At 48.6% G+C, this 20,718-nt stretch overlaps 1 protein-coding gene across 12 annotated transcripts in view; it reads left to right on the top strand.

The window, feature by feature from the left end:
- Dennd1a (DENN domain containing 1A) overlaps positions 1 to 20,718 on the top strand; it is a 552,823-nt gene that overhangs the window by 527,602 nt on the left and 4,503 nt on the right. For 4 of the 12 annotated variants that reach the window (XM_050124870.1, XM_050124871.1, XM_050124869.1 and 1 more), the window contains 3 exons: positions 1,934 to 1,990; positions 7,374 to 7,462; positions 19,633 to 19,797. In XM_050124870.1, the coding sequence (XP_049980827.1) occupies positions 1,934 to 1,990; positions 7,374 to 7,462; positions 19,633 to 19,797 (311 nt within the window). The remainder of the gene's footprint in view (positions 1 to 1,933; positions 1,991 to 7,373; positions 7,463 to 19,632; positions 19,798 to 20,718) is intronic. The other 8 variants (XM_050124872.1, XM_050124867.1, XM_050124875.1 and 5 more) reach the window with 5 other exon arrangements.

The raw sequence follows: 20,718 nt of genomic DNA, 5'->3' as shown, positions 1-20,718 counted from the left end.
TGAGGCCCAAGTCAGCACTGGCTGAGGAAACAAAAATGTAATGTGAGCCACACATTTGAATCAGATGGGGAATTCTGAGCAAGGCATGTGAAGAGCAAAAGGGAACAAGTGGAATTGATTTTAATAACATATTTTACCCAAAGTTCTAAAAATATTACCATTTATACATGAAATCAGTATAAAAATTAATAATGAGATATTTTACATTCTTTTCCTAAGTTACTAAAATCTAGTGTGTATTCACACTTCTGACACATCTTAGTTTGGGCCCAGTACATAGGGACATTGGCTCCTGTGCTGGCCATTGCCGCCACGGCCATTATCAAATGGTGGTGTATCTTTGTAAACTGAATGATTGAATGAGTGAGAACCAACTAGAAGCCTGCAGACCTTGCTGGGAGTCTGCAGTCTTAAACCTGTACAGATTTTTTTTTGTCCCTCTCTCTGCCTGCCCCTTTTCCTTCTTGTGTTGGGCTATCGAGAGGACAAAGTCTGTCATTAGAGATAAAGTTTCATGAGGAAAGCTGAGGAATTGGCCCTCTCTTGATCCACATCATAACCGCAAAAGGCAAGCATGTTCTTCAAGTTGTATTTGTTCACCAGACATTTACTGAGCAAGCTCCTCCCTCCCCAAATCCCATTCAACCTTCTGCAGGCACAGCAGTGGGTCCCTTCAAGGAACATTTGAAAAAATGAGAACATGGGGATAATGGACCAGGTACTTCACCATAACCAGTCACTTGTAGCAGAGGCCCTGGGCACTTACAGTCCTGGGAGACAGCATTTGACCTGCACAGGGCCTTGAAGGACAAGACCACATTTGCCAGGACAATCAATGTAGGAATAAGTCCCGCCCCTTAAGGGGGCGTGTTCGCCTCGGGCTAATGTTTACCTATAAATCTGGCGAGCATGCTCCCAGCTGTTGCTTCTGCTTTCCTGGTCGCCGCAGGAATGGTTGTTCTGTAAGTCTATTTCCCCATTAAAGCTGTATTTATTTTTACAATCTATCTGCATTCATTTATGCTGTTACATTTTGGCGCCCAACGTGGGCTTGAACTCACGACCCTGAGATTAAGAGTCTCATGCTCTACTGACTGAGCTAGCTGGGCTACGCGCTGGCAGATGGATGTGTTCCACTTTGCAGAATTTGGCAAATTAAAATATGTTCATCACACCATTGACACTTATTCAGGCTTTCAGTGGGCAACTGCTTTAAGTTCAGAAAAAGCTGATTCAATAATCACTCATTTATTCGAAGTCATGCCTATCATGGGTATACCTACACAAATAAAGACAGATAATGGTCCTGCTTATGTCTCTAGGAAAATGAAACGGGTTTTTTGATTATTACAATATCAAGCATGTTACAGGTATACCATACAATCCTACAAGTCAAGCAGTCACAGAAAGATCAAATCGAACTATAAAAGATATGTTGAACAAACAGAAAGGGGTGGAAAACATTTTGGGGAGGTCCACTCTTCGAAGGGCAGATAGGAAGTGAGGCATAAGAGCCCAGTGCCACTTGGGGGTTGTCTCAGGTTGGGCGAGTAAACTTTGGGAAAGATCTACATGGTGCTTCTAATAAAATCTAGGCATGCCAGCTTAGGACAGGAGTAGCCACTGATGGTTTCTAAAGTGAGTGTGATGTGGTGTGGTGTCATGCTGAAGTTTACAAAGTCCCCCTTGACCTGAGCAGAAAAAGAAGATCGGAGAAAGAGGTCTTGCTGAAAGGCAATTGTGATGATCTGTTCCAGGCCAGATAGGAGGCCAGCACTAACAAGCCAGCAGAGAGAGGACTAAGACATTGGGGTGAGGGAGCAGACTCCAGGCTCCAACGTGGGGACCTCAAGTCTTTCCCCCAGGCCATGTGTAGAGATGCATGGAGCCATCTCAATGTGAACTGATGTTTTAAGTTTCCACTTTAATGCAGCTACAAAGACTCCATCCCACTCGGCCACCGCCTCCCAAGATCCAGCGCTCAAGGCCCGTGAGTAGCCAGTGGTGTGCCCTCCCCTTCTAACACTGCCTAGCCCTCTCCCCTGGCCTCACTAAACCTAGAGAGTGTAGACTCTCCTGCCTGGCACAAGGAACCGGGAAATGGGTTTTTCAACTTCCCTTGCTGTGTGGCATGAGCTGGAATTTGCATTTTCTGGGCTTCTCTCTCCTTTTTCTGAATCAACTCAGTGACTTGCAGGCCATAGCCATGGATAGCCAGGCTGCTGTGTGAAGCTTCGCATCATTTAAGCGAATCTCCCGGGGAGAGCTGTATCTCTAGCCACTGGGCTCTAATGGCTCACTACAAATGCCTCTTCCTCACAGAGGAAGCCACAGTCTGACAGCAGGGATCTTATTCCCTCAGGTCTTGGTTGGGAAATGTTTGCTGTACCTTCCCGAGGGCTGAAAACATAGTACCCGGATAGATGGCTAGAAGCCCCTTCTAGGCTTCACAGGGAGAGGTACCTGCCTACAAAAGGTACTAAAGAAGGGTTGGAAAAGAGAACAACATACAGTCCTAACCAGCCAACCGCTGTGAACAGAGTAGGACATGGAGAAAGGCCCATGTGTTGTAGAGAGAAATGCCAAGGGCTGGAGACATGGTCCCTGACAGAGTGCTTGTCTAACATGAACAGAGCCTTGGTTTGACATCCAGCATCAGTGCTAAGCATCCATGTGCTTCTTTTCCCATGTACACAGACTGTAAACTCCTAGGACATAACTTTCTCAGTGTGAGAAACTTACTAGGATGGTTTGATGGGGGCTACTTCCCAAGGGAGGGGTTTCCAGTCTGTTATCCAAGGCAACCATGCCCAAGCATAGGGGTCAGTTATAGTCAGAGCACCTCAAAAACTAGTGTGCCAGCCTTTCCTGGTGTACTCCTCCAGGTCTGTCTTATGAAGGCACAAAGTCCATCCTCTGCAGGAACAAGGCTAAGCCAAGTGTCTGTTTGAATCCATGGTGTACACACCCAGCATCCATTGGGTAGCTACTATCTGGGTAGATGTCAGCTGTCCTGTGATTCTGTTTCTTCCTCTTCCCCACTGAGTGCAGATGTTAAAGGTTTGAGGTAGAGACGGGGGATGTAAGTTGGGAATCTACCATTCCAGCCTTGTGAGGTGATGGACCCATTCTGTGCCCCTATGAAAATGTAATTCACCCAAACCCCAGTTGGCACAACTGTCAAGGGGCTGGAATTTTCTACTCCCTGTCATCAGAAGGAAGGGACAAACATCAGTGACATGCTCTGAGGGACCGCAAGCACATCCAGGTTAAATCTTGTATAGTACAGCAAATGTTTCAGTACAAACCTTAGCAATAACGATTTGGGATTATCAGAACTGGGCCGGAATGCTAAGGATGTGTGTGTTTGGGCAAGTACTAAAGCTCTCCGACCTGCCCTGCTCTTTGAAACCAGGTCCTCATTCATAGTGATCTTCTGAAAAAATGAAATCAGGTGATATTTGGAGGGCATCTAGCACAGAACCAGACACACCGTAGCTGCTTTTACTCTTTCTAACAGGTTTTTTTTTAACCTTACCACTTTTAAATAATGACCCATTTTATTAAGAGCTATGCTTTGCCTAGGATTTTATAGCCACTAACCTGTTTTGGTGATCGCATCTCAACCAAGCATCACAGTAGCTCTGTGTACTAAACACTGTGGTTGCCCATTGTAGAGAAGATGTTTGGTAGCTGAACTATTACTACCAAGGATCACCAGACAGTAGAACTCAACAGTCCTCCTGGTGTCCCCAGTTCCCTATCCGTGAGGTCTCTGGGGCAGCATTGTTTTGGCAGAGATAAGAGCTGGGAACTCCTTTGAATGTGCGTTGGACTGAACTAGGTACTCCATATTGTTTCATCTGTCCTTGCTCCAGCCCATGGAAAGCAAATGTCATTTCCCTAGTGTGTAGCCAAGACCACAGAGATAGTAAGAAACCATGCTGGCCTTTGAGACCAGACCTCCCTCTCTAGTTCTTTACAGACAGCTTTTAGCAGCCATAGGGTACTGGTAGGGCGCTCAGAACAAACTTAGACACCTGGTCTTCTGGACAGCCAGAGGATCAAGGCATGGTAGCTCTTGGAGAAAAACTCAGTCCTGAAGACGGCGCTGATGGACCCTAGTCTTACCAGTGTGGGGACTTGGGTAGATTGTGGGGTGTCCACAACTTGAGGAAGCAAATATTGCCCCAGAAGAGGACTGGGTAGCAGCTGCCTCTGCTCCTAGCCAAGGCAAGAGATGACTGACTGGCCATGTTCTTGGGCCATGCAAGCAGAGCCACTGAGAAACAGATTAGAAGGCTAGAAGATATGTTGTACCCCAAAGTCCCCAGGCCACAGGGACTATTACTCATTCTGGATACACTGATGTCAGCATGTCCAGTGGATACCAATACACACCGAGTGGGAAGGAACTAGGGAGACCTGGGCCATAGAATTCCTAAGGGCCATAGAAATGACAGCCTGACATGGTTCCATGTCAGGATATGCCAGGTCACTTGGTTGTAAACATCCAGCTAAGCACACGGGGGATGGCCATTGTGGTAAGGCCATGCAGTGGCAGACACTCAGCTTTGACAACAGGGATCCTGTAGTTCAGCACCTGTGGCTGGAGCTCAGCTGTGACCAGAGGATCCACGGTTTCTTCTTAATAAGGGGGAGGAAAGAGCAAAAGAAAATCATACTGGCGTCTCCTAGATGAAGGACAGTGGCTGGAACCACCAGGGGAAGGCAGGCTGCTGTGGGCCCACATGTGAAGCACTTTATAAGCTCTCTATTTATTATTTCTTACTCACCATTAAAATCAAATGTACTCGGTGCTTTTGTATTCAGTACACACTTAACCCTGCCGACTTAGATTTCTCAGGTTTTGAATCCGGTGGGGAATTGGCTGGCTTCCCAACTTTCCCCTCCAGTCCTGGGAACAAATGCAAAGCCCTGTTCAGCATTCTCTCTTCTGGCATTGTTGAGATCCTAGCAATGGTGGGCCAGCCCCTGTTGTATATGAGAGCAGTTTTTCCCCTCCACCCAGCCTTCTCCCTTCCTAAGCACCCCAAAAGAGGGATTGTACTGCTGAAATACACTGGGATTGTTGCTGCATTGTCTTTTGATTCAGCTTTGATTAAACCAATTGTCTGTGTGTGTCTAGGCCTAGTTGTGACCTGCCACCACTGCACCGTGTGTGTGTGTGTGTGTGTGTGTGTGTGTGTGTGTGTGTGTGCGCGTGCGCGCGCGTGCACGGCACCAGCACATCTTGTGCATGTCTTTGTGAGACTACACACTGTAGTCCCCAGGCCTGGTCCATCTGAGTGTTTGTCTGTAATGATAATCCTACACCAGTGAGGTATGTGTGACTCTGGGTGGGTCTGTAACCACAGGGGTGACTGTCTCTGGTCCGTTGTGTCTTTCCCAGCCTCCCCTCGGCCCTTGCTCTTCTCCCTCCTCTGTCTGTTTTATCATCCCTAATGAAGCAGTCTCCTCCATCGATCCTGCTGATTGCCAACCCTTTCCTTTTGTTTGTTGGCGCTGAGCCATTCAACAGCACTCTGACAGCTCAGCTCCTCTAATTAGCTCTGTTGTTCTTTTTCCCCATGTTTCACCACGTTGCAAGTTCAGTTGAAGTTGCCACAAACTTAATCCCCCCATTTCAGTAGCAAGTTCGCATTCTTAACCTGTCTTCATTGTAGCAAGGAGCAGCCCTGTGCAGGACAAGCCAACAGACCATAATGTCTGACCTTTCTGAGCACAATCCCCAGGTCCTTACCAAAGGTAGAAGACCTCTTGCACACAGCTGCACACTCCTTCCCTGTAGGTATAGTCTCAGGGATCCAAGGGGGAAAAGCAGCTCCATATGAGAATGGAGGCAGGTACAGCCCTCCATTTATTCAGCAAATGTTGACCAAATGTCTGTTGGGTGGCAGGCACTATTCTAATAACAGTGATAACCACAGCAATAGTTATCACTGTTAGAGTCCAGATAGTAATGTTGCCGGTCTACAAATCCTGCTGAGGCTCCACTGTGTACCAGGCATCTCACAGGATGCCTGAAAGGATTAAGACTGTCTGCCGTCTGTCTTTATGCAGACATCTCCCTCCCTTCCTTTTGCTATTGATAATAGGGGGCATCTAGATCACAAAGAAGCAATGAGCATTCCTGGAGCCCCCGCTCTGTGCTATGTCCACACCAGCTGTTCCCCACACCCTGTGGTTGAGTCTTAACAATAGCCCCGTGGAAGAAGATGGCATGATTTGTGGAATGTTCTTGGCCTTTACCACATCTCTGATTTGCCAAATGAGGCTGAGCTCAGACTGGCCGCTCCACAGGAAAATCTTTGGTTCAGTCAGACGTGTGCAGACCTGAGGGCTCCTTGAGACTCTATCAAGACTAGTCTTGTATACAGCCAACTTCTGTAAACTTGTTCCTCACCCCTGTGCTGTCACCCACCAGTTGCCGCGGGCTGGGAAAGGGCAGTTGGTAACGGAGTGTGCTCTCTGCTTTCCGTCTTACCAGCAGAGCTCAGCTGGTGTGTCATTGCAGTTGCAGGAAATGCAAGTCTCCTGTGCCTGCTCTAATGTTGGCTTGTCTGCATGAGCAACCAGAACCACAGAGGGACATTCTCAGCTCTCTTCTCAAACCTCTTTGACACTGGAAGTGGTCAGAGGTGATGGTACCACACATTAAGCCACATAATGCTAATTGGACCAAATGAGACACCCAGTAATTCATGGCATAGCATCCATCACAGGCTCTAATGGGCCAGGGAAGGAGGCATCTCTTCTCTGAGACTTCATCCTGGTTTTCAGAGGTGGCAGTCCAGAATGACCCATCTATCCACAGTGTCTGCTGCCCTCGTGCACCGCCACTGCCACCCCAATCTGTGATTTGTGCAGCATCCAGTTGAGCCCTGCTAGAAGACAGACATGGGGTACCCAAAGAAGCAGGCTGGTTTAGCTGGGCACTCTTTGGAGCTGCCACTTGGCTTCCCCTCTCCCTTTAGAGAAGAAAGTAAGTACCCTTGTAATTTGGCTATAAAAGAGTACATTGAGTGTGTATATCCCAAAACAAACTTGCGTGGAACCTCTTTGTTCCACACACTGATAAGGGCTTTGTCATTCCATTCCATGTAGTTCACACCTCACTCAGCACTCTGAGAGGTCAGTGGGTCTGTGGATGAGGAGAGCCTTTTGGGTTAAATTCCAGGTAGCACATTCATATGCTGTATGTTAAATGGTGGTGTTTCCATGATAAGCAGGACTCTGAAAGCCCAGACCTGGATAACGTCTAACCAAGCCTCCTGGGGCTGCCTACCCAAATGTTCACAATAGACTTATAACTCACTCCTTTTTGGGGATTTCCCCATGCTCATCCTTAGGTACGGCCACCTCGTCCGCATGTTGTCAAGAGACCCAAGAGCAATATCACTGTGGAAGGCCGGAGGACATCTGTCTCAAGCCCTGAGCAGTGAGTACTGTTGCCACCTTCCTTCTGTCCTCAAGCAACCAACGAGCCACAGCTCTGTAGTGACCAAGCATGCAGCCCCAGCCTTCCTCTTGAAGACTCCTTAAACCCTGAGCAGGTGTTTCACAAGGAGACCAAGCAGGGGACAGGGCTTGGTTACTGGTGTCAGAGCCTGAGTCTCTGTTGTCACATTAGCAAGAGGCCCCCACAGCAAAGACTGTGCTTTGATTGGTGAAGCCCAAAGGCCACTCAGTCACACCCCAAAGGTCCTGGCCTCTCATATTAAAGATAGAGTTCACAGGTTGGTATAAGCTACCTTGCCAGAGAGGTTGCTTGCTTAGCAAGGCCACCATCTGTGGGTCTGGTGCTGTTCAAAGTCTGTCGCCTAAGTTTATACACAAGACATCCTTAGCCCTGGTCTCTCCTGAACCATTGGCAGCTGTGCTACAAAGACTTTGCATCAGTGTCCCCTCAGACCTGCAGTTCCTCACGGCACCCTAGGACCCAGCCAGCACCAGCTTCAGTTGTCATATCCTGCAGCTGCTGTGTAGATGCAGCGACTGAACCTGAAGGGTGGAAAGCTGCAGAACTGTTGGAGAAGGCAGCGCTGTCTCTCTGTCCCCGTGACTACTCATCAGCTTCCTGGGATATCTTTAGAATGTTCAGGAACTCTTCTTAGCCTAGGGTGGTTTGAGAGCAGAGGAAAAATAAAACTGTCCTTTGTGTGGAAGGGAGGAATGCTCCTTTTTACAAAGAACTGGCACAAAAATAGAAAAACAATTCCAAAATATCAGGCTGTGGTCTAGCCAAGGTGCACTTCAGTTCTCCCATGATCCTCTGCTGTATTATAAAACCAGCCTGAATGGTCTTTACCCAGAGAACACCAGAATGAAAGTCGGAGTGGGAGAGGGACAAGGAGAGGGAGAGAGACAGAACCAGAGAGAGAGAATGAAAGAGAATGGAGGGTGGTGGTAATATGTGTGGCAGTGCTTGTATGTGTGAGAGGGGACCCCTGAAGTTGGGGCAGGTTTAACTTGGGTTCTGCACATTGGCATGGTCAGACTACTGGGGTACATCTCCCTAGCCATGGATTGTGACATGGATTGTGACTGCCCCCTTGTGGTGAGAATGCTGCATGGCTCTGGGTTTCCTCTTACCCTAAAGATTTCTCTTGAGGAGGATGGAATTAACCACCTCTTCTAGCAGATCAGCCATGTAATGGTGTCCTGGGATAGAGGCCATGGACCTGTAGATACTGAGTCATATACTCAGATGTCCTTGCATCACACACACACACAAACACACACACACACCAGACCAGCAGCAGTCCACATCCTACTTTGTGTCCTGATTAGAGATTGGACTTGCAAAGCATATTTATTTATGCTGTTCCTGTTCTAAACTACTGACAGGTGATGTTTTAGTGTGTATGGAGAGCCGGGCATGCCTAGAAGGTTGCTCTTCCTGGTCATTGTCTTAGCCTGTTGGTATAACCTCAGTATTCTCATGTAATGTGCCTGTCTTAGATTTCTTTCCAGAAAGCATCAGGTTGAAATGACCTAGACAAGAGTGTGGGGCTGATTCACAAGGCTGGCAGACAATGGTGGGTGACAGGAATTAAAAGACAGGTCCATGAGCACACCTCACCACAGCTCATACTGGCCAAGAGGTGGCAGGGAATGTTCTATGACACCATTGCTAGGGTTTCTTTTCACATATTCTTAATGAGGAAGAAGGAGGCAGTGCTCCCGTCATACCAGTGACATTTCTGGTGCCACCCGGTGTTTTCCTGCAAGTCTTCCATGCTGCCATCCCCCTGCCCTCCCCCATGCTCCTCCACTTCCAAATGCCACGTCACAACAGCACTTGGATGTGTCTCTCTTAACTGTCACTGGAACGCTGGCAAGACCAACTTCTCGAAATACAGGAAGCATCCAGTGGAAAATATTTTAATAAAACATATTCCTCATAAAATATTGTTCTAGAAGGGAAGGGAAACAGCGCCACCAGCCTGTCAGCTTTGTGTTAGAAGAGTTGGGAAGGGGGGCCAGCAGGCAGGAACCAATGTCTAAAGGGTTTTTCAGGGGTGGTTTCACTGGCACACGTAGACTCAGAACCTGGCCCTGTCATCCACTCTGACTTTTCTTGGTTCTCGGTCTCTGCTGGAATGTAAGTTCACTGAGATCCTGGAGACTCTGGACTGTGGGGAAAGGGTGGCTCTCTCTTACTTCCTGCCCGGCCCTCACTTCAACGGCACATTCAATAGTTATCTCTGTTCAGCAAGAGGGAGCCGCTTAGGAGCTGAGCTCTCTGAGATCCAAGATCCAGCAGTAGCTGGCAGCTCTGAACTGAAGTTTGTTTCTTCCTTTCTACTGCCATGCCTCTCTGTCCATCGCTCTGTCTGTGCGTCCATGTGTGTCTGTCTGTCCATCGCTCTGTCTGTGCATCCATGTGCATTCATTCAGCAGCCATTTTTGAAAACGTAAGAGTTCCCATGGTGAGGTGACTCATCTATAGCCTTAACTCAAAATGAAATTTCCTTCCTGTGTTAAGGTTTTCTGGCCCCTTAATGCCATTTCTTAGCATTTGGATAAGCACCTCAGGAGACTCAGAGGGAAACTGTCCATGTTTTTCAGTCACTGATTAACATGAAGTTAAGGGCTGGGGAGATGACTTGGTCAGTATTAGGACCTGGGTTTGGATCCCCAGAAACCACATAGAAACTGGATGTGCTAGAGCATGTTCATGCCTGTAGCACTGGGAGGACAAAGCACACGGCCAACTGATCCAGCCACGTGGTGAGCCATGGGTTTAATGAGAGACCATCTCAGAATGATAAGGTGGACAGCCATGGGGAAGAACTCCGAGGTCAGCTTCTAGCTTTTGCTCATGTGTGCACATGGACACCACATAGACATACTCAGAAATGGAAAACAATATAAACAGTGCTCTTTTCCTCCAAGAAGCATTAGTCCCTCCTGTTACTGTAATTCTAAGAATCATTAACCCCTCTCCCATTGTGTTTTTTAGAAAGCATGAGCTCCTTCTATTATTCAAAACAAAAGAGGCCTCCTTTAGATTCTAGTCAGCAGAGCATTCGACTGGAGCCCAATATCTATCCCTGAGTCCTTGTGTGCTAGCACTTGCCCCTGGGGGGGAGGGGGGACACAACAGTTAGAGAGCGGCAGAGCCGGTTACATTTGCACACTGCTGCCCTCCTTAACACAGGACCTGTGCGTGCTCTTTATAGTCTGGTTTTGCCCAAAGATACAGCTTTGTGTCCCAAAATAACTTGCCCAGCTTGCCAGCCCTCTTCCCAGGTTCCCTGGAACCTGGGGTTGGGAAGTGGGTCCCCTCAGATCTACTGTCACAGAAGCGTCCTCCCAGGAGCCTGAGCATTTACACTTGGGGAAGGAGAAAGAAGCAACAGTGGCTGGATACCACACCCTTAGGATCATGGTGGGTAGGTAGTGCTGCTCCAGATTCCTGGTGGAGAAACTGAGCTCAGGTTCTGGCTTTAGAGTAAAGCCAGAATCCCAGGGCCATGACTGGTGGGATCAGCAGTCATGACAGAAGCTTCTCCACCATCCAGCCTTCCTATTCATAACCTGACTGTGCCTCAGCAGCTTCTCAACCTCTACAGTGAGTGCAGCGCAGTTAGCAGTGGCCCCGGTTTCCAGCCAGAGCATGCCTAGCTGTCAAGCTCCAAGGTATTTCCACCCAGCATGCCAGGTGCTGGGGAATTCCCATCCAACCTGCTTCTCAACCAAAGGCCATGGACAACTCTAGGGGCATTGTAATCAACATCATGCCCCCCCCCATAGGACCCCACACTGAGACTGAGCCAAGAATCCAATTACCACAGTGACCTCTAGGTGCCCCTAGGGTTCCCTATGAGGAGGTTACAGTGGAACCCGGCAGCAGCTCTCACTGAGTTGCAGACAGTCTATAGGGAAATCCCCATGTATGCCCTTGGTGCAGCATTAGGGCCGCCTCATGGGTGTACCTGAAGGGCTCTGTCCTGCCCTCCAAGCTCTCTGGACTAACTGTGTGTGGCTTGTCTCTGCATGCAGGTTTTGCTGGCCACAACCTATTACTTAAGTTCCCTTGTACTAAAGAAGAGCCAGATTCAGCCACCAGGGGACCATAAACCTGCTCACCTCTTCCACCAGATAAATGAAATCTATCTTTGTAAGAAATTTTGTCAGAATAATGCAGTAGCCTTAGAGACAGTTTAGAGGCCAGAAAAGAGAAGTTTGCTCTGAATCCCACTGCTTTGATTCAACTACACCTAAGTATTTGTGTTACACATAAGTATTGGTGATGCAGGACTTTAATCCCAGCACTCGGGAGGCAAAGACAGGCAGATCTCTGTGAGTTCAAGGCCAGCCCGGTCTACAGAGGCAGCCAGGGCTACACAGAGAAACCCTGTTTCAAAAAAACCAAAAAAAATCTGTGTAGAGTTCCCTCCAGGCTTTGTCTTAAGTTTTTAGAGTTCCTCAGTCTGTGATATCCAACTATATAGACTTGTCAGTTGTGTCTTGATAATGTCTATCATTTGTGACTACAGAATGTATGGGGGGGGTGTCTCACACCTGCCCCTATAATAAACCTTTAGATTTTGTTTCTAAGGTTTCATTCATATGAAAACGCTAGAGTAATACCCCTGCTCACTGACCTTTCTCTCATTTTGTATCACTAAAGCAATGGAACCAACACTGTCATTCGCTGAGAAACATATGCAACTTCCTTTACATGTGACATTTCACTGCATCCTCATGAGAAACTGGGAGGTGGTGATATAAACTTTGTCAAGAGTCTGACCCTTCCCTTGGTTATTCCGCTAGTTGGTGGCAGAGCTTGGCTTCAGCTTTGCCTAATGATGACCAAGCCAGTATAGCCGTCAGTGCCGTAGAAAGATATGTATGACTCAGTAAACAGGAACCACACTGCCTCATCCTTCTGCCAGAACTGCACCCCAGCTCCTGGGTGCAGTTGGAAATTTTCTGTTTGGGGAAAGCTGCCAATGCACTGGCTGGGTGGACAGTCTGCACTGAGTGGAGCCAGAGCTCACACTGCTGACAGACAGCAGTGTGCAATTACATTTGTCTCAAGTGTGCTCCAGGCCCCTGCACCAAGGCCCCAGAAGATGAAAATAGACCAGAAACCATTGCCAGAAGCATTTGCTGAGAACCATGTCCAAAGCCTACATCTTAGAACACTCTGCACCTCCTCTTGTCCAGTTGCTCCCCTTCACTGGAAGAGGCAAGCTGCTGTAGCACTGTGGACATTCCTCCCATTCCTTGTTGCTGGATGAAATCAGTTCTTTTCCCTCCTATACAGCCCAGAGCTACCCCAAGGATGGAGTCATTCATTTGCACAGAGGCCTGATGCATGAATGGGCTTTCCTGTAAGCAGAGATTGTTCATTCATTTCCTGGCTGCCTACACCTGAATAATAACACAGAAACATATCACACACACCGTTTGGCCAATAGCTTAGGCATATTTTTAGCTAACTCTTACACCTTAAATTAACCCATAATTCTTGTCTGTGGCTTAGTACCTTTTACCAGTGAGGCATTCTCATCTTGCTTCCTCATCATCTGGGTGACGACTGCAGACTGAGTCTTTCCTCTTCCCAGAATTTTCTTATTCTGGCTGCCCTGCCTATACTTCCTGCCTGGCTACTGGCCAATCAGTGTTTTATTAAACCAATACAGGATACAAGACCATTGCCCCACAATACTTCCCCAAGGTGGCATCTCATCCCACCACCACCTCTGAGGCTCCATGGCTTCTCTACCACCTGCTTTTAATACCATACCTGAAAGTATCCACAAGAGTCACAGGTGCATACTTAATTAGGGGGCACATGGCTTCCCCTCCCTCCCCTTACCTCTTCAGCAACTGCCAGTCTAGTCCTCCAACACCCTCATGTTCTCCCAGGGCCACACGCTTTCTTTATTGTGCCCCAGTCCCCAGCATGAGCCTGCACTGTTGAATTCTGGACTTATCAGTTGCACTCACAGACACGTGTTTATGGAAGTGTGCATGTAGACATACACACACCCGCTCTGAGCTTCTCCAGGGCAAGAGTTGCATATTTTTCTCTTTTTCTCTGTGTTGCTTTGGAAACTGTCATCCTGGAACTTGCTCTGTAGACCAGGCTGACCTCAAGCTCACAGAGATCTGCCTGCCTCTGCCTCCCAAGTGCTGCAAGTTGCATATTTTTCAACTCTGACTTTGACTCCCAAACCAGTGCTTATCCAGCCTTCTGCTCAAAGGCGTTTCCTAAATGGAGGATCATGGGAATCGGGAAAAGTGAATGCTGTTGTTCACAGTTCACTAGCCCTGGAGATACAACAGGTGCCGATAAACAACCACAAACTCCTGACAAACACCTACTGTGTGCTGGGTGTGCGTGGAATGTGACTGTGGAGCTGTCTACCTCACATGAGTGTTACTGTAGCACCTCACCTTCTCTGACCCTGACAGAGCAACTCTCCAGGATGCCAGCTAGCCTGGGCCCCAGGGGGCAGGGGCAGCTGTCTTGGTGCTACCCCTTGGCAGGCTGCCAGCACCCACTGCCTGAGCAACCAGAAGTCCAAACACCTTCACAGAAGGTTACAGACCCACTTAGCAGAGCAAGAAGCCCCTGGCCTGACTCCCCACCCTCCCTAGTGGATTCTGGGTGGTAGAGACAAAGAGAAGCCAGAAACCAGATGAAGAGCTAGAGCTAGGACTGGAAAAGCAGGAACCAACAGCCACCCTCATCCAAGTGAGTACAAACTGGGGGTGTCTCTACCACAGCTGACAACAGAACACACCCTAGGACTGACAGTGACCAATGACAGCAACCTGTTTGCTTCAGTGGCTATGACTGAGTACCCTCTCCCCACACACAGGGAGGACATCATGCACTGTCACCACAGGGACTTTATTCCCTCTGCAGAGCCCTAGGAGTCACCTTTCATTCACCTCTAAAGACACTGCCAGCTTACCTGAGACCCCAGCCTCTTACACATCCCGTGCCACCCTGGCTCAGCAGCTTGCATTCCCAGCTCCTCACACATCTTGGCTTGCCTCCCTGAGCCCAGCCAGTACAGTATGGACGGTAGTGAGGAGTCCATACCATTGTCCAGGGGAGCCTCAGCCAAGAGCCTTTGAGATAAGGGTATCCCCAAACCCCACTATCTCCTGGTAGAGCCAGTCTCCAAGGGAATGGAACAGCAGGAGCCATCACTGACAGCAGACAACCCTTGTTCTGATGGTGGTTGGGGATGGCAGTGACTTATTCTTCAGCAGATAACTGTGCAGCTAGTTCCTGTGTCAGCCTTCAGTAACTCCCTTGGCACAACGGCCCTTACTCAAACTCTTGGGAGCAGCTCCAGGTCACCTCCCAGAGGTACCCCACCTTGCTTTCAGAGTCCCTTCTGCTTGTTTCAGCCACTGTCAAGCCTGTGGTTGGAGACTGGCCCTGGATCTTGGGGTTGGAAAGATGTGGGGACTCTAAGTAGAGCTGGCTGGATGACACCTGTGTGCTGATACACAGCCTACAGAGAAGCACTCACATGGAAGGTAGCAGCCACCTCTTCAGCCCTGAGTCAGGATGCAGGTGCCTGGCATCAGTCTGTGAAGGGGCAGTGAAAGCACATGAGGATTCAGTATTTGCTAGGCACCACGCAAATCCCTTGGCCACTGACCATTTCACTTCTCTGCTCAGACCTTCAGGAAGGTCTCCATTGCAGAGAGCTCAGGGTCCAAGAATATAAAGTAACTTTGCCAAGGTGTCTGGAAAGGAAGGGAAAGGAGGCAAAAAGTGCAGAGACTGGTCTTCTCAGTGCCTTTCTAAACATGTTACCCCACCAGGGCTGTGTCAGCAAGGGACCAGAGTCGCCAGGTCATTTACAAAGTGAAGCCCCTTTGTGCTGGAGTGAAAGGATTCTTCTGAAATGATCACGGTGTCCCTTCATTACCTCGGGAGACCAAGGCCTGGCTGATTTCCTCCCAACTTCATCTCAAGTGCATTTAAATGTCAATTAAATTGGAACATCTACATTTGTCAGCACTTCATTCTGGGCCAGCGTGACATGCGGCTGATTTGTCCATACGATGTGACACATAAAAAAAAAAAAACTCAAGATGTAGATATTCCTCATTAAAAAATAAGTCAGTGCGATCCTGGAGCAGTGGAGAGCACAGAGCACACACTGCTTCCTGATGCCATGTCTCTGACATGGTATTTAAAAAGGAACAGCCTTGCCTGTCACCACTGTCATACACGTGCACTAACCAGAGACACGTGAAACCAAACATTAGAAAGGGCTCAGGAGTCATCCACATGGGCACTCAGCTGCAGGGTAGTGGACGAGGCAGGGGCAGCAGGGGGATTACAGGTAGGTCCAAGCCATGATGGACAGAGCCTTTCTCTCATGCCGTGACATCACAGTCTTTGCTGGATAGCCAAGTTCAGCAAGGCCTGTCTTTTCCCAGACAGCCCCTTTGTATGTAATAAAATCCAGGCAAATGGTGGGGGTCAGACTGCAGGATAGTAGCTGAATTGGGTTAATGAGGGAAGAGGTACTTTTTTATATTCTGCCTTTAGCTAATAAAAAATTTAAGCCTGGACGTTTTCAATAGTTCATCCTTTATCCCTGACAAATATCTGACTGTATCTTTCATAGGAGAGCATGAGCAGCTGAATTTAAATAAGTTTGTTTTGAAACCTCACCTTTCATTAAAGTGGAAGGGGAACCCCTACCTCTTATTTCATTGTTTCAGCTCCAGGAAACAGGTGGCAGAACCCTACAGTGTTTAGAGACAGACAGGCAAATCCGGTTTCCGTTCCAGCTTCATACAGCTTCAGCTGCTGTGTGACCCCAGCCAGGAGATTCCACTCTCTGAGCTTTGACTTCTTTGTCATGAAGAGTTAGTGAGAAACTGTACAGGACAGTGTATGAGTTCTTTGATGAGTTTTCACCATCCATGTTTTCTAGACGTGACAAAGCTGGGGCTGACCAGATCCCATGGCACCTTCCAGTGCAGTGCCCTGTCCCTCAAGAAGCAGTGCTGTGCAATGAGCACCTGAGCCTAGCCTGGCACAGAGCTGGCTGCATTTATGGCATGGAGGGAACTCTGGGTGTCAGATCCTTGCCTTGCAGGACTTTAATGACACCAAAGTCCTGCCCAGCACAAAGGCTCTTGCTCTCTGTGGATGTGACAGACTTAGTGGCGGTCAGTCACCATGTGAACTGTGCCAGGGAAGAGGCCCATGCTTTCTGTGACAGTCAGAAGACATTCACAGTACATCTGAGGGTCACCAGGCACTTAGTTCTTCTGTGACCCAGGTGTTCTCTTGTGTCTGTCCACAGTTAGTGCTGTGACCCTCAGGGCAGCCTAAACTACATCCCCTGAGGTACTCCTGGTGTACTTACCTGCTCACTTCTCTGTCCTACATCAGCAGTCCCCAGTGCCTGGCCAGCACTAGGTTTGCTTATGCACAGGCAGGAAGTGGCCGTTGGGTAGACAGGTGCTCAGACAAATGGGGAGATGGCTAGACGGATGGACTATGGAGTTTGTGTGCTGGTTCTGCATGTTAGGTTGCTGTGCTTAGCAGTCATAGCCCTGCCCACCCCAGGGCCCTCCACGCCTGTAGTCTTAACCTGAACCCTATCTGAAGGTTTCTGCCCTGGGTCTTATATACTCCATGTCTAAGCCTCTCAGAGGGCAGGTAGGGAATCCAAAGAAGGGGCACGCCTACCAGAGCTCTAAAGCGATGAAACAATCTGTGTGAAGTATTAGGTGCTCCGAGAGAAGGGCTGGGGGACCCCCAGCATGCTAGCTCTCATCCCTTCAACTACTAATGTGGGTGAATAGCAGCAATGGTCAGACCCCTGGCCTCAGTCAGGAACAGAATTACAGATTAACTGGGATCTGTGATGCACCAGGACCCACAGCCAGGAAGAGCTGGGAACTCCTGGTAACAGCATTTGGGATGAAATTTAGAGACATACTAGGGATGACATTTAGGCCAGGTCTTCAAGATGGAATAGCAGTAAGTGTGCTGGGGATAGACAGACACAAAGCTAAGTGACAGAATGTCTGCTCGGAGATAGTTCTCCAGCTGAAGTGCTGTAGTGGATGGGAAGAAACCTCAGGGGTTGATCCTGCACCCACCCATTCCCACCATGCACCTCAAGCTGCCCAGAGTGGAGTGAAAATGCTGGCCTTGCTGCCCGATGCCAGCTGGAAATGGCGCCGTGCTAGATAGCAGGGGTTACCCCAGCGTCTGAGTATTTCTCCTCACCCCTTTTGCAGTGGATTAATCTGTCCTTTCTACTCAGCCTCATTGGTTATGAAAGCAACAGGAACCTAGTCTGTGTCAGGTCAGGTGAGACATGTTTCTTCATCCAAAGCGTCCTGCCACCAGCATGTTTCCACAGCCAATCCTTCTCCAGTTGTGGAAGAGCTGAGGTGTCTCGTCCTTGGTACCCAGGCAGCCTGGGAGTGGAGGCCAGCAGAACCCTGTTGCCCTGCCACCTCCTGGTGCATGATGCAGGGCTAGTAGCTTCCCCAGGAAGCCACAACCTCCACTGAAGTTTGGAGATGAGACTAATGGCTGGCCTCAGGAACTAGGAAGAAAGTGAGGGCGCACAGCTGCAAGTGCTAGAGCCGTGGGTGGCCCTGGGAGCTCTAGCGATGGAGATCACAGCACTGGCCACCCCAGGGCCCTCCCCCCAACCTCCTGTTCAGGCCTTTGTGAACTTGTTTCAAATGTGTTTCCCGTTCCAAATAAAATCTGAAAGGAATTCCAGCACAGGGAGTGCAGGAAGGCTTCTCAGAGCAGGTGCCCTCCTGATACCTGTCTCCTCCGTCTCCCCAAACCTTCACTGTCACCTCTTAGGGTTCTTCACAATGAGCCCAGCCACTGACAGGGCAGGGTTAGAGGCCTCAGCTGTCATGGTGGAGCCAGGATTTGAATCTGCCACAGTTTGGGCTCTCTTTTCCTGAACCTGTGGCCTCTCATGGGCACTGATGGTCCGTACATAATTGCTAGGAGCCAGGTGTGAACTCCTTGGGCTGTGTGTTTGTTTATAGAGCTAGAGCACAGGTAGCTGGCAAGGGAGATATATTTTTTATAACAATGAATATTTAATTTCCACATCACAGATGAAAGAGATTCTCTGAAGAAGCATGCGAGGGAGAGTGGGCAGCTAATCAGAAGTGGGTCTTTCCAGGGCTGGCTTCCACATAACTTGCTTTTTCCTTAATCTTTCCCTGTTATTAAAGTAGGATATGCATGCTTTAGAGAGAGGAAAAGAGGCAGGAGGTGTGGCCACCCACAGTCCCACCTGCCATTACTGGAACCTGAGCACTTCTTTTCCAGTTTTTCTCTTGTGCCATTTTCCACAAGAAGATGAGGGGGCTGCAATATCCTCAGAAAACTGATGCTTAAAACTGGGGTGTTCATGCCCATTGAAACGGTGTGGTGTTTGCAAAGACCCCTACAAACCCACCGATATACTTCAACCCACCTCTAGGTTACTTTTTATAGCTAATCTAGTTTTCCTGCTCTGTACGAGCTGGAGAGCTGTATTAGGAGAATAACCTAACAGTGGAAACAGACTGCACATGTTCAGTACAGATGCACATTTTCTTTTTCTTTTTTTTTCTTTTTTTTTTTTCTTCAAGACAGAGCTTTTCTGTGCATAGTCTTGGCTGTCATGGAACTCACAGAGATCCGCCTGCCTCTGCCTCCCGAGTGCTGGGGTTAAAGGTGTGCGCCACCACCCAAACATTTTCAATTTACAGCTAACGGAATCTATAGAGATGGAGCCTACAGGTTTGGGGAGGCCAATCGTAAAAACAACAACTATGTCATGGTTTCAAATTCTCTTCATTGGCATTACGTGTGATGGGAAGGGCGCGTCCAGCCGGCAGTACCTGCTCTACTTGCTGAAAGTGTTTTAGTACTTCAGGCAGAGAGCAGTGAGCATCTCTGGAAATGGGTAATCAAGTCAGACGTGCCTGGATGAGAGTTTCAGGCCCTTGACACACATGGCAAACCCAGCTTCCTCTCCACTTGGAGCCATCCCAGTGGGCGCCCTGGGCCTTCTTCCCACCCTGTGCTCTCGTGGTGCCCTAACTGCCTCTTCTCTTCTCTCTGTCCAGCCTGGTAAAGCCCTTCCGACACTATGCTGTTTTTCTCTCTGAAGACTCCTCTGATGAGGAATGCCGACAGGAAGAGGCCCCGAGCACCAGCTTCACTGAAAGCTTTTTCTTCTCTGCTCCTTTTGAATGGTCTCTTCCTCCTCCCAGCACCTTGGGTTCAGCCTGGTGACTCTTTGGGTGCGGGGGGAGCTTGGGGGACTGGGGCTGCTTGTTACCTTGGGGAGAAAAGTTCCTAGGTGCCAACTTGTAGGGTGTATGCCATATCTACAGTCCTGGTCTCAGGCTCCTATTGTGCCAGCCCCACAAGGCTGTAACAACAAAAGTGACAGGTAAGGCAGAAGCATCAATCCCCTTTCCTTACAAGGGGAAAATGACTTGTTTAATTGGAACTGGTAGCCACAGTGAGCACGACTACAGATCTCCTATTTCTCAGTGTACCTTAGAAAGCCACAGAGACAGGAAGGCAGATGTAAGGAAAAGGCCAGTTTGGGTTGGAGGAAATGTGGGAATAGCAGCATATCAGCCATGTGTGGTGACGTACACCCGCAGTCTCAGAACGTGTGGGGCTAAGATAGATATAGATGGACTGTGAGTTTTGTGGCTAGCCTGGGCTGCATAGCAAGTTACAGGCTATATACAAGACTCTGTCTCAGGGAAAAAAAAAGTGTGTGTGTATGTGTGTGTGTGTGTTTACATTATGATCTACCTGGGTTTCTTAAGATTAATTTTATCTTAATTATGTTATAACCTAAGCTGCATACAAATTACAAACAACAATTTTTTTTAAAGGAAGACAAGGTTCACCTTACATACAAATGTTCTTCCCAAGAGCCTCAGGGATGTGCCTACAACCTATCAGAGTGCTAGTGGCTGGCTCCTTCACATTGGGTGTCCCTCCCACCTCTGTTCCCTAACCTCAAGTGCCCCGTGGCTTCATCCTGAACCTTCTGAGTCCAAAGCTGCCAGCCCCTTCTCCCACTCCCCACCACTGTTCTTTCCTAATGCCAGATGATGACAGTGTCCCCCTTGGTCCCAGGTACCTGATCTGTACATATACCTTTTCAGTATATTCATTTTTTTCTTTTA

The sequence above is a fragment of the Alexandromys fortis genome, unplaced genomic scaffold, assembly GCF_014885135.2.
Source record: "Alexandromys fortis isolate MF-2015 unplaced genomic scaffold, M_Fortis_MF-2015_v1.1 scaffold_228, whole genome shotgun sequence".
Classification (NCBI taxonomy): domain Eukaryota; kingdom Metazoa; phylum Chordata; class Mammalia; order Rodentia; family Cricetidae; genus Alexandromys; species Alexandromys fortis.
The sequence above is the reverse complement of the archived record's forward strand: the minus strand, read 5'-3'. Positions and strand labels throughout refer to the sequence as shown.